The 14,368-nt window shown below is 41.2% G+C and overlaps 1 protein-coding gene and 1 pseudogene across 1 annotated transcript; both read left to right on the top strand.

Moving 5' to 3' along the window:
• Positions 1 to 9,000: 9,000 nt before the first annotated feature.
• Positions 9,001 to 10,636, top strand: LOC147451940 (uncharacterized; annotated as a pseudogene).
• A 1,019-nt stretch (positions 10,637 to 11,655) lies between these two features.
• Positions 11,656 to 12,585, top strand: LOC147451941 (uncharacterized). The gene has a single exon (XM_086519190.1). The coding sequence runs from the start codon at positions 11,656 to 11,658 to the stop codon at positions 12,583 to 12,585; it is 930 nt and encodes a 309-aa protein (XP_086375316.1).
• Positions 12,586 to 14,368: the final 1,783 nt, after the last annotated feature.

Here is a 14,368-nt window from a genome sequence, read left to right on the forward strand (position 1 = left end):
AAATTTAAGAAGTATACATGCTTAGGATCATGTTTGTGGCAATGACGTCTCCTAAACACCAAGTAGAACTTGTCACTCTAGTTTTGAAGTATGCTATGGAATAAAGAGTAGACATGCTTGCGGTAACTACGTCTCTCAAGCACCAAATGGATTTGTCATCCATTCTCAAATGATGTTGTAGGGTAGAAAGGGATCCTTTACCCGCTAGGAAACCATGGACTAATGACTGAGCTTTACCTTCTCTACCTCATAGTCGAGGATAACTATGATTTTAAAGAGAGGTAATGTCATAAAAAATAATATTGACTTTTCCAAATGATTTTCTCATGTTAAACTGATAATTTAATGTGGGAAGATGAAAGGGGTACAAGAGCTAGTATATTGGTATGTGCTACAAGACCTATCTCAGCATGGGATCCACATGAGAGAAAATAGGGATCCAGAAGGAGATGGTCGGCCAAAGAGAAATGTGCACCTAATGAAGCTTTAAAAGACCCTTGGGTAAGATTCATTAAAGCCTCCAAAGGTTAGTGTCAAAAGCCTTTAGGCCTAGGGCTAATGGGGTGAGTATGGCCATAGCTAGGTATTCAAAACCTTTGTAAATATGGACTATGGTGTCCAAGAGTTTGCAAGTGGCCAAGAGGTGACCCCCAACTTGCATAGGGAAATCCCTCTTCCTAGGTGGATGAGAGAGAAAACACACACACACACACACACACACACACACACTCCACAATAAGCCCCCTTTTCACACAAGGCAAATAGGACACATGTCAGGCCCTTGGGCAGGTTTCCCCCAAAGAAGCCTAAATCCTATTGGAAGCATTGTGGCAAGGAAAAATGATAATTAAGCTTGAATAAATAACGCCTAAACAATTTTAGAAAAGCTTATTAAAAGAACCAATGAGATTTAAGACTCCTAAATTCCTACTGGACGAAGCGTTCAATGAGAATTAAGCAGCCCATAGGCTAGCCTAATTCCTATTGGCTAGTTGACCCAAAGGTCCAATGAGAATTTATCTACTCTTAAATAATAAGCTAAGATCTCTCTCTAAAAGGGAAAGGAGGACACTTGTCACAATGCTACACCCCTTGCGATCTATGAAGGAAAGCAACCATTGGCTAAGTCCTGGCACATGCCAATAGGATGCAAGTCAGTGTAATTAGAGAGAGAGAGAGAGAGAGAGAGAGAGAGAAAGAGAGAGAGAGAGAGAGAGAGAGAGAGAGAGAGAGAGAGAAGGAGGTCGACCAAGCAAGGCAAAAAGGCTGAATTTTACTCACGCAACACATGTGTAGATCAAGAACTCCATCTCCTTCTCCAAGCATTGAGAAGTAGAGAGCCTACATCAACACCACTTGACTATGGAATGCAAATACAAGCAAGAGTCAAGCTTCAATGGCATGCTCATCTTCTCCATCATCTTCATTACTATGCTAAGCTAATCTCTAAGATAAATCTAAGATAGGAAGAATACATCTTTCTTGTATGTTACATCTTCTTCTTCTTCACTATCCTCACTTCCCCTGCTAGCTCTCTCCACCTTTGAAGGTGTTTGAGGTCTTGGGATTAAGGCTAGGGACAATTCAATTATTGTTATCATGTTTAATTTTGGTGCATGAAACTTTCCATCTTCATAGCACCAAAGAGGTCTCAAGGAACAAAAAGATTGTATTGTACAAAGTCCCTCTTCATGGGAGAAACTATAATACAAAAGCCTTTTGGAGGAGGAACCGGCTCCAGGTAAATCCGGTCCTCATTTGTTGTCAAATTATCTATTTCTCTCTCTCTCTCTCTCTCTCTCTCTCTCTCTTGCAAGTATTGTCATGCCAAGTTCATTAGGTGTAACATTTATGTTGCTACCTTCTCTAGGCACTCTCTCTATTCTCATTGGGAATTCTTTGAAAATGAAATGCTCACTACTGTTACTGTATTTACGCTACCAACAATGTTATTAGTACAATTTTGTTACATGTTGTTTGGTTAGGCATGTGTCATAGTTCAAACCCAAGAGTGAGGTTATTGCAATTTGTGGCTTTTGACCTATGGTTTATGTTTCTTGGTGTGTATACTTACTAGAATACTTAGAGGCTATGTGGCACACTGGCAGCTCATCATGTGAGAGTCATGTGTGTTTGGTTTTCACCAATATCTGGTTGGGTAACCTTGTGAAGCTATGTTTTTGGATAAGAGGATTATTTTTGTTGCTTAATTATTTGCAAAGAGTTCTTAGTGGTTTATTTATTTGGCTTAGCTATGTGGCTTATATTTTTGTAATACATGATTGGCCTTGATATATTTCATAGAGGCAAAGTCTAGTGCTATCTTGTTAGTTTTGCTATAATTTTTAACATCTATAATTTTTAAAAACAAGAGAGGAATCCCAAATCCCGAGCAGTTTTTTTTGAGTGATAACTAAACCGAGTAAAAATTAGCAATGTACTATTTCAAAAAGCCCAAACTAGTCAATGTACTTCTACTAATTTTAATAATCATTCACATATGTGTTTTTATTTAGTTCTTACACTCTATCCAAGCCTTGATGGAGGTGGTGGATAATAAGTGGACACTAAGTTGAAAATAGGCAATGGTAACACGTTGCAAAGGAGACAAAGGATTCAACCAATGAACAATTAGGAACTTCTCTTTAGTATTAATGTGTCTGATATTTCTTGTGTCAGAATATAGTGACAAAGGGATGAGTGTGTATAATGTAGCTCATAGAAGCTAGACCTGTTTAGAACACAAGGGACGAGCTTACTAGAGTAAGGGTCCTCATAAACTAATTTCAAACCCAAGAAGTCACAAGGTATGGAACTAGGAATTGTCACCATGGACTTGTTGAAAAGAGCATTATGAGGGTAGCCTACATGTTTTCATTGCAATTTCTACCACTAGAACATCCACCTCAATCCTAGTTGTGTGCCATCCCTTTGTGTGTGTGTTTGTGTGCGTGTGCCCATATACCCAGTATGCCCCTTGCAAGTTTTTGAGTGATGTCATTTGTTTATATTCAATATTTTTTTCTTCACATTTTTATCCGGTTGATATAGCAAAGATAACAACTCATGCCAATTAGGCGGTAGCTCTATGTCAATAAGGGCTGGCAAAAGACCCTCCTCCTTGTATGTCCAAATCCCTAGCAAAAGGAGTAGGTAGCTAGGGAGGAACCCACATACATCCATTGCATTATAATCTAGGATCCCTTGTCATGTATCATCATGCCACATTGGGTTTACATTAAAAAATCCTGGGGATGGAGTCGAACCATCATTCTAGGATTGTGAGTCTAACACATTAACATTATGTTACCTAGGTGGGGGGTGACCAAAGCAAAGGCCACCCTGAAGTAATGTTAGTTATCTATATTTATCAAAAGTGGATTTCCTTGAGATACAAATAATATCTAACAGGCCATCGTGAGAGCAAACAGGGAAATAACTTTTCTTAAGGCAAAGCCTAGAGTAACAGAACCAAATAATTTTTTGGCTAATGATAGATTTCATGCCACAGGGCTTGTCAAAGGACTAAATACGTTTCAAATACCCACTGCTACTCCTTTTGTCATTCTTGGGTTCATCCTTGCTATTCTCTTTTTTGGGAAGCAGGAAGGGCAAAGCCATGAAATTCCCCCCAGTGCTTCCTATTCTCTGGGGTCATTATCGCCCGGCCCAATATCTTGACCGTTCCCTTCACTTTTGGAACTAGTGTCTTCCTCCATATTTGGTCCACTATAGAAGGGGTGGCAACATGTAGTTGAATCTTAATTCATGTCTGACTTCGTCCCCTTCTGGAGTGGAGTTGTCATCCTTGATTTCATGAGTATCCCCTCCAGACTCCTCTGCCCATAATGGCGCCCCTGAAGATGATGGAGGAGGAGGAAAAGATAAATCTTCCATCGACGTCAAGCCTTTTTTGTCATTTTTCCGGCCCTGATGACAGGAGGACTCCGCTTCCGTCTTGTCTTCCAAATTGTCATAATTGGAAGAAGAGAAGTAATAAGGAAAACCCCTGTACTTTGTGAATACCCCAAACCCATTTCTTATCCCATGGAGGGAATCCCTCGCAATATAGATACAACATTCAATATGAACTTTCAAGTCACTATAAAGTACACTATACAAGTAAACCTCGGAACAATGCCTGTTTTATGTAGCCGAGTTCATTGGAAACCCCTGACGGCCAATCATGGAAAGAGTTAGGCTTTTTAAAGTTTCAATTGTTGTCAACGTCCTCTTCTTCTCTCAAGACTCACTCCTCTTGTGAACCATTCAAATTTCAATAGTCCATATATTGGAATAGAAGCCCCATAGTGCACACTCTAAGCAACGCACTATCCATAATAAGATCATGTAAGCAAGGGCACTATCCATAATAAGATCAGGGCTTTAAAAAAACATTTTTCGAACCTAAGGAAATGAGGGTAAACTTGAAGTTCTCTCGGGTTTTTAAGTCAAAATTTGAAGCTTTTGCTATTTACACTAAAACTTGTGTAAAATTCTTTGTTTTTTGCTCAAAATCTAATTGCGAAGTCAGCATTGTACTCTGGTTTTTTTCTAGGGAAAATTACCAAAATACCTTTGTATCTAATTTTGTTGGATTGTTCAAGATTTTATAATCTTTATTTCTTTTTGACAATTGAGATTCGTTTTTGAGTGCTTATTATGTAATTTGTCGTCGCAAAAGAAGGTAATTATGTCTAAAAATAATGTTCAGCAATTCATCTCCAAGGCCTAGAAAACCAGCTCAAATTCTAGTTTTAGCATCTTGTATAATAGACAATCAGTCTTCTTGTAAAAAGAAGCTACAAAAAAAATTATTTTTGAAGAAATTTACTCTCACAACCAGAGGTATTTTGGAGAATTTGAAGAGCATTTTGGGAATTTATGACAATTATTGGGGGTATCTTAGGAATTTTTGAAATTTGAGAGATATTTTGGTAATTTTTTCTTTTTTCTAACATTAAAATATCCAAATCTCTCTCTAGCAGTCCATGTCGACGTGGGCAGCTATAGAGAGGTTTACTTCTAGTTTTTTTTTTAAAGCGGCAGTCTAGACGTCTCTCTCACACACTCGCTTGCAGCCTTGCAGCGCACTATGAGAGATGTTGGCATTCATGCGCTCGTTGCTAAGTGCATGCTGGTTAGTGGTATCGCTGCTTTCCCCACCGCATGTGCAAATAGTAGCTGATGTTTAAGGTCTAGCATTGGTCGCATGTGCTCGCAAGTCGCGACCAAGTCCTCTCTCTCTCTCTCTCTCTCTCTCTCTCTCTCTCTCTCTCTCTCTCTCTCTCTCTCTCTCTCTCTCTCTCTCTCTCAAGTCGCATATGATTGACTTTGAAAGTTTGAGGTCAAAACTGCACAAAGCACAGATCCTGAAACTACCAACACTATAATGGCACACCGCACTATCCAAATGTCTCTCTTTCTCTCTCTCTCTCTCTCTCTCTCTCTCTCTCTCTCTCTCTCTCTCTCTCTCTCTCTCTCTCTCTCACACACACACACACACACACACACACACAACTACTGGCATTCCCTCTAGTAGCTGCTACATACATATCAAACTTGTGTTGCGAACTTGACCAATAATGAGAACCGTTCATGGTTCACCAAAATCTGGAACGAGAGGAAGGCTCGACGGACGAGAGAGCAAAAGTTGTTCCCATTAAAGTCATTTGCAGGCATGGATCAACAGCTCGCAGTAGCCAGCTCCACTTCTAAATGTCTTGCTGAGTGACTGGGTCTCTCGGTGTGACTCGGTCCAAACATGCCCTCCATCTGGCTCTTATCGCATCTACGCTAGCTGACGATCAATAAGTATGCCAGTATGTGCGCTCTCTAATATCTCTCTCATTTATCATTCTCCCTCTAGGATTCCACGCCGGTGTGGACAGCTAGGGACATACTCGATTTAGAAAAAAAATGTGAATTTGTGAAAGGAGATGATCTCTCTCTTGGGATAGTTTCCTACGATGTGATCTCTTCTTCTTCTTCTTTTTCTTCTTCTTCTTCTTCTTCTTCTTCTCTCTCTCTCTCTCTCTCTCTCTCTCTCTCTCTCTCTCTCTCTCTCTCTCTCTCTCTCTCTCTCTAGGAGCCCACGCCGTTGTGAACAGTTAGAGAGTGTTTCAATTTAGAAAAGTGTAAAATGAGATTATCAAATCTCTCCATGTCTAAAAGAATACATTTTTAATTTTTCTCTAAACGATGAGAATAAGGGAAAAGTTGATAGTTATTTTCTAACATTGCATCTCTCTCTCTCTCTCTCTCTCTCTCTCTCTCTCTCTCTCTCTCTCTCTCTCTCTCTCTCTCTCTCTCTCTCTCTCTCTCTCTACACTAGTCCACATCAGCGTGGACAACTAGAGAAAGATTTGACTTTGAATTTTTGTTGAAAGGGAACTAGTAGATCTCTCTCTCTCTACCTACTACCAGTCCACGCCAGTGTGGATAGATAGAGAGAGATTTGATTTAGGATTTGCCTTGAAAGGAGTCTAGGATGTCTTTCTAGCATGCCAATGTGGATTGCTAGAGAGAGATTTGATTTAGAAAAAATATTGTGAATGGCCAATTGGCAACAGTCCTTTGTTTTAGAGTTTTTTCTTCAAGAGACCGAACACTTCCTGAGTATGACTTTTTAAGGCTGGGTTCAAAACACCTAGCAGTAGAGAGCAAGGGTCCAGGCTGGAACCAAATGTTTGGTCGACAAAGAAAAACACCTCTTTTAGACCCACACGAACTTGGGCGGCACCCTCCCCCTCAGAAATGAGAACCTATCAAGCAGTTTGTAGCGAAAAACGTGGAGAATGCAGTTCAAATCTCTCACTTGCAATAGAATGTGCTTGCAACTTTACACTAAGCTAATTTTATCGACTGATTCATTTGCTTCTATTTTTAATAGAATTGCTCCCTCCATCGCTTGTGAACAAGAAGCCTACTCCTCTATAAAAGACCTTTTCTACATGAAAGTTTTACTAATAAAATACACCCTTTTTCAACTCAAGTTATATATTTTTTCCTAAAACCATTTTATGGTCCCTTCTGGAGTTAGATGGAAGCTTTCAATTTTCTATCAGGCTCATCTTAACCCAGCCAAAGGCTTGGTTTGACAATGGGAAGGCGGAAAGGACGTGTTGTTTGCAATGCTGAACAATTTTTGGTCGATATCCCCCCCCTCCGACCCTCACAAAGCAAGAAGATAGTAACCATGTAGTGTGCCAAATGGCTCCAAAGGCATTCTTGTTGTCATAGACCATTGCATTTTTTTGAGAATTTTTTCATCTAGGATAGTTGCCACTTCCTCAACTTGACATTGCAAGGGAGAGATGGAGATCCAAACACCTCCCTCTTCCATCACAATGTCTAAATCAACTTTAATTCCCAAATCTTCCACTTTTAATGACAAAGCTGGCAAACTCTCTCTTCCTTCCTGATCCTCTCAAAACTTGGATTGATTGTCGATGTAGAGCCCTTGTAGCGGCAATAGACAAGTTGCTATTGTGTAGCAAGATTTTATCCTCTCTCATGTGAAACCTACCTTTCTCTTTGAAGTGATGAAGCCTTATGGTCTTTCTTGTGTCTCCTCCATTCCTCTCATTCTCTCTCTACTCCCTATCTCTAGTAGTGTATACCAATGCCAAAGAATGTGTATTACTTGGGTAATTGCCCTGGGTATTAATCTCGCTCGCTTTTTGGTTTGCTCGAAAGTTTTTGCTCGGTGTTTGAACAAGAGTTGTTACATGCTTGTAGTGTTCCTTGGATAACGGATGTAAAAGGCTCCTTCCTTGGAAATATGATGCAAAATACAACAATTCTAGTCTATCCCAACAATAGACACATGCCTATACATTAGAAGAGTACTTTTATCATCATTTCGAAGGGACCTCAAAATCTATAAAAACAAACTTGAACTCAAGACCTGTTACTTAAGGAGTACTTAAGAGGGAAATGATATTACCAACTTACCATAATTGGGTGATAGGGAGGTTATTATTCCATTTTCTTGTTCTCATTGACATATGTGTATACACGCACACGCACACGCACATGCACGCACACACATCTATTAGTACAAAATGAGTCGTGAACTCAAGACTTGTTACGCAAGAAGGATATAGGATAACCAACACATACACTTTCTGGACTTTCACTTAGTATTTCATTGCATGAGGGCAATTTACGGTACTCAAAGATGGGCATTCATAATGATTGAGTTTGTAGAGGGGTGTGCGTGCGTGCGCTTGTGACACACATGCATATAGGGGGAGAGATGCCTCAGGACTAACTTACACGGGGTCTTAAGTGAAGGCCGAGAGGTGGGATCGAGGGCAGGGAAGCCGGGTGCGAAGGGAGAGGGGATCTCGGCGCTCCACGTCAGCGTAAAAAGTAAACACGGATAAAATTTATAAACGTGGACAGGCCTGCTGATGTGGCATGGCGGGGCTGAGCTGGAGAAAAAATTTGGATTTGCGTTGGGCGCGAGGCGTATTTTTGAAATTGCGAACGCTAAGGGAGAGATATGCGCGCCTGCTTCGGGTGCAGGGCGACCCTTGCTTGTTGCAGATCAGACATCCTGTGCACTCCTGCTTCTGGTGCAGGACCACCCTCCTTGCTGGTTGCAGAATATGGGGCTGGATGCAAGCTGTGTTTGTCAAAGAGAGGGCTGTCCAGTAAGGCTACGGATGCTCCTCAGAAATAGCCATTAAGTTTTAGGGCTTGGGAGGGGCACCATCTAGTGCTTGTTTAGGATTTGAGAAAGAAAAAAAAAAGTGCCTTCGACAGGCTACACGCAATGGAGTCCGATGGGCATGTCAACCAGGTTCTATTTTGATCTTTTTCTCTACAAATGTCTCTCCCTTGTGTCTGCGTTGCAATAAGCATCTAATGTCTCCACTATTTTGCATGTCTCTTTGTCTACCAAAGTCTCACTAATTTGTGCATGTTTAATATCAGCGAGTTGGGTTAGTTCGGTTGCTTGCAAGGGGTTAAAATCGTCAGGCTTGCATTGTTATGCTTCTGCAGGTGCATGAAGCCAACAATGCAGCTAATCTTTCGTTTAAAGATTACCTTGGTTTTGCGACCACTACGGAGGGCGAATTAAGCGATGATGATCTAGATCAATATGGCTTTTTGGAACACCATTCTCTTTGGGATGAGATGGATGTTTGTATGGATTCATTGCCTAATGTTGAGGACCACGGGGATTCATTAGATGCAATTCAATACTTATCAAAAACATTCTTCTCATTTGATGAGAAGATGTACTCCTTAATGGTGAATAATTTGGATGGGACAATCACAACGTCGCTCTCAATTCTAAAAGCACATGATGTGAGAGGGATGATGAATCTAAAGAGGTGGAATAGAATGAGAGATGATCTCTCCCTTTGCCCAATTGCCACCTCACAACAACTCTACTTCCAGCTGAAATCATCAGGTGTAAAAATCGCATACATAGAAGATTGGGCGCGCATTGTATGTGCAGCCCATTGTCCCTCAAGGCATGAAAAACACTTGGGAGTGGTTGCCACTATTAACGCAATCAAGACCGAATGGTGCATTGACACGAGAAAACATGGGATTTCTCATGACTACATAAGAGATTCGGTAATTGCGTGTGGTTGTTTGTTGGAAGAGAAAGCTATTTCCCATGATGTCTCCTCTTGGCCTGCTTGTAGTTGGTCTACTACTACTTCGAGCACATCGATTGAGACAACACTATCCCAAGTGGAGCCACAATTGGCAAACATCATGATAAAGCATCAGACAAGGCTTGTCTTGGTCATATCAACAAAAAAGCATGGATTAAGCAAGTGGGTGCAAGAATACATGTGTCATCGATGGGGTAGCATTCAACGAAAAGGTGCACACAAGCGACGAGATCGAAAATCCAAAAGGTGGGGATGTGGATTCAAGGTGGTGGTCCAACACTTTGAAGAATTTGATAAGGTGATTATCAAAGTCCAAGGTAATCATGAGGGACATGTACGTGGCTCTCATGCAGACCTTTATCACCTGCCAGTGCATCCATCTGTAATTGCATGTTGCACAAAGGACATGTTTGATATAGGCACTTGCTGGCATGTTGCAAAAGTATCAAAGTCAAAGGAACACCTTCACATGGATCATGCATCTACACTTGATCGTGTGATCTATCGGTTCTTCATGATACCAAAAGAAGTGCGAATGTTTCTACACCGGATGCGCACACAAGGTATTTCAGTCTCTCCCAAAGCATCTCAAGGGTTGAATCGTATCGTTTTGCAAGTAATTCTTTGTGGATCTATATTATGTTGTATCGTAGGAGAATATGCAGAGCATGATTGGACTGCAATGCTTACGGAAGCTCTTCACTTGCAAGAATTGAAGAAGGTACCATTGAGAGCTCAACTTCTGGTCACATTTTGCATGCTTTTTTGTTCATGGGCATTCGCTTGCTTGTAGGTCATATTTGTCCAACCATACAACCCGAGGGCAGATGATGAATGCAAGAGGCCGTTTATTCTTGTCATTCAAGATGAGGATATGCTTGAAATTGCTATTCGTTTCTCTTGTCATAACTCTTGGGCAGTGGATAGCACATTCAAAACAAATGTCTTTGGGTTACCGCTTTATGCTGCAATCTTGCCCAACCAAATTGGTGTAGGGATGCCAATATGGCTGATGTTATGCACGAGCGATGTGGTCACTAATCACAAAAAGCTGGCTTTGGAGTTGACCTTCAAGCTGGTCTTTGCAAGGCTAGGCAAAATTCGTCCTGCAGCTATTGTCATTGACAAGAATCAGCAAGAGCTGGAAGCAATTCTTAAGGTTGTCAATGTGGATCCTCATTGCTGGAGAGAAGATGAAGCCGGCAACCCAAACAAGTTGCATGCCATGTGTTACTATGCTGGTTCCATGTCAAGACGGCATGGGTGGAGAACTTATTGCCGTAGGTATGCAGTTGTTGTAGTTGTTGCATACCTTTCCGTTCCTTTGGTGTGTCAAGGGCTGTTATCAATATTAATAACCAACTTCTTGAAATCATTTCATAGGTCCCTAAGGACAAGCGAGCTGATGTCTATAATCACTTATCAAATCTAATGCAAGCACCAACTGAGGAGATTTTTAATCTGGGATATAGATAGTTGCTGGATACATATTCAATGCATGAAAATATCCAGCGTTGCATGACAAACGGTTGGTGTGGCAGTACATGCATGTGGCGAACAAGGTGGCCAAAGTTTAGGCGTCTATTTGTACATGGGAATGTGGACACGACAAACCTGGTTGAACGATTATGGAAATATATCAAGTATACTTTGCTTGATGCGAAGATAAATAGATCGGTACTTGTCCTTTTGCATGCACTTGTGGGTGATTCATTGCATGGAACCTACATCGGAGGAACCTTGCTTGAGTTCTTTAAGCAAAAGCAAGAGATTGGTAAGAGTCAATTGGTTTTGGAGTTTGTAACTAGTATCGTATTCTATTGTATATGCCAACTCCTAACTTCTTGTGTTCAAACTTGTGGCAGCTGATTCCGGGTGTTTTAATCGAGTTGGGTCAAGCAAGCAGCACACATCCAGATTATCAGGTGGTGAGGCGATTCTGAAAAGGTTTGAGGCTGATCCTACCACCCTTCAAGTGATAGAGGAAAGCACTTTGCTGTTCGAAATTCTTAGCATGTCATCTCCTTCCCAATGGTATCATGTGAGCGTCCAATCCAACTATTGTGATTGTCCTGACTGGGGTTCAGAATGCAAGCATCAGTACGGAATCCAACTAATAGTTCAAAAGCACTTTCCTCAACTTCTATGTATTTTTCCAGTTCTTGATAGCATACATGCCTTCAACCATGTGGTTCGGGAGGCCAATTCTCAAGCAAGGGAGCAAGATGCAATGATGGGGGACCAAGATATGTCAAGCCAGCTACCCACCATGGCCGAGGAAAGTGTAGCCATTATTAATAACCAGATTCTTGGATGCATCTCAGACTTGAAAGGACTTTTACAAAGCTCTGAAGAACAGTTGGGACAGTGTGATAGTGACCTAAAACTGATCCTCTTTAATCAGTTGTGCAACCCAAGGGATTGCCTCTCCGCTCTGATTGTCCCAAAGCGCATCAACTTGCCAGCAACATGCTCAATTAGACAGATCCAAGCACATGTAACACAAACTCGGCTTGGTCATGGTGTGGCACGAGAAGCTGATGGATGTGGAGCTGAAGCTTGGCTGGTCTCAGTTGTCCCTCCAAAGGCCAGGACTATTGGCGTTTTAAGACGCAAACATCAGCGAGGGAGGAGCCGAGTACACTTCGAAAAGAGACGTAAAGTGTTATGCTTCCATTGTTGTAGCAAAATTCTTTTGCTTGATCCAAGAGAAAGCCACTCATGCCATACATGCCATGCTCTCTTACCCTTGACACTTGAGCAAGCCCCAGCTGGTTCAGAGTACCCTCTTCTAAACCGACATGTTACTCTCTTCAATGATGTCATTCAGAGGGGGCAAGTGGTTAGATGTGTACATGGAGATCTTGGTACAGAGGAGAGGAGGTTTACGATTCGAGGTGGGGATGGCTCAATACTTGATGGGGTCCTTGCATCCCAGAAATGAATGGTTCTCATAACATGAGAAGCGAGGCCACTACCGCTCTTTGCCCTTCAAAAATATTGCTATTGGATAACACAGCAGTACATGCGGTGGTTTACGCCGCCGAGCCAAGATTGTAAGTGGCTCTTCATAATGCATGTTTGTATTAATACTACTTTGACTGGGAGTTTTACTGATGTAGTGTTGTCTTAAATGGTCATTGCTAGGCAGTCTTGCTGGATGTTGACAGTTTTTGTCTTCCCTTTTCTTCGGACATGCAAGGATTGCTTACATACCAAATTGGTGGACAACTAACAATGCAGTTCTTTTTGGATCAATATTTGGAGATTTTAATGCTTGGCCGTTTATTCAATTGATGTTTGCATCGATATCTGTAGCTTTGGAGGCCTTCTTACATACCAAACTTTTGGGCAAATGATCAGTGTTGGGTCTAAGGTTGAAGTAGTGGTGGGTTGATATTTGTAGCTTTCAATGCCCGATCACTTATTGCATCGATTTTTGGATCGATATCTATAGCTTTTAAGGCCCGCTTACATACTAAACTTTTGGGAAAATAAATAGTGTTGTGTTTAAGGCTGAAGTAGTGGAGATGCGTTTGGAGGTTGACGGCAAATTGCAATTATTGCATATTTGTCTGGGTTGATATTTGTAGCTTTCAATGCATGCTTATGTACCAAACTTTTGGGCAAATGAATAGTGTTGTGTTTAAGGCTGAGCATTTGGGGAAATGAATGTAGTGTTGTTTCTAAGACTGAAGTAGTGGGGATGGTTTTGGAGGTTGAACATTAATTTTTGCATCGATTTTTGGGTTGTTATTTGTAGCTTTTAATGCCAGTTCTCTTATTGCATCGATATCTGTAGATTTCAAGGTGTGCGTACCATGCTTGGTCACGTATTGAATCAATTTTCAGATCGACATCTCTTAGCCTCGGAGGCCGTACCAAACCGTTGGGCAAGTGAGTAGTGTTGTGTCAAATCGGTCCATCATGTCTCAATGTCTCATGCATTGAGGAGTCAAGGTTATGTTGGTGACAATAGCCGTAAACAAGTTCGAGTCCACCATGGTCAAGTTCCGGTGACCATAGCCAATGAAAAGGGCTGACGCCATGCTGGCTGTAATGATTATAACCTATAAACATGGAGAGCGACCAAAGCCCTAACTCTATCTATTGAGAATACTTGCATAAGAGACTTAAGACTTGAAATAAAGAATGCGAAAACCATAACCAGTGACTAGAGAAATGATGATCATAAGAGGGATATTGAGACTTAGCAACCTTAACTAGAAAAATCAAATGTGCTCGAAGATGGCGATGGTCGCAACTTCACTTGCTGAGAACACAACCGCATTCTATAACCTTGTTGCATACCAAGCCCTAACCAACAGATTCAATCGACAGGACTTCAACACATTTCAGTTTTACCTTTACAGAATGCATTCGCAAACCATAACCTTCAAAGCATAACCATAAAGCATCAAAGCCGGGCACTGCGAATTGAAATAAAAAGTTTGCAACCATAGGCAATGACCTTGGTCAATGCACAGTTCGCGTAATCGCTGACCATATTCGAAACATAATGCTAGAGACAACACAAAATGACCATAACCAGCATATAACTAGAAAATTTAAATGGGCGCACATGAGGCGACAATGGCCATAATTTGTGAGTTCGAATATGAACACAGTTGCAACCTCACTTGCAGAGAACACAACCGCATGCCATAACCAACAGATTCAAAGGCCAGGACTTCAACACATTTCATTTCACATTCGTGGACTACATT

This window comes from Adiantum capillus-veneris, chromosome 8 (genome assembly GCF_014529385.1).
Source record: "Adiantum capillus-veneris isolate H3 chromosome 8, ASM1452938v2, whole genome shotgun sequence".
Lineage (NCBI taxonomy): Eukaryota > Viridiplantae > Streptophyta > Polypodiopsida > Polypodiales > Pteridaceae > Adiantum > Adiantum capillus-veneris.

Coding starts and splice junctions, on each gene's coding strand:
- LOC147451941 (XM_086519190.1), top strand. CDS start 11,656: ATGTCATCTCCTTCCCAATGGTATCATGTGAGCGTCCAATCCAACTAT.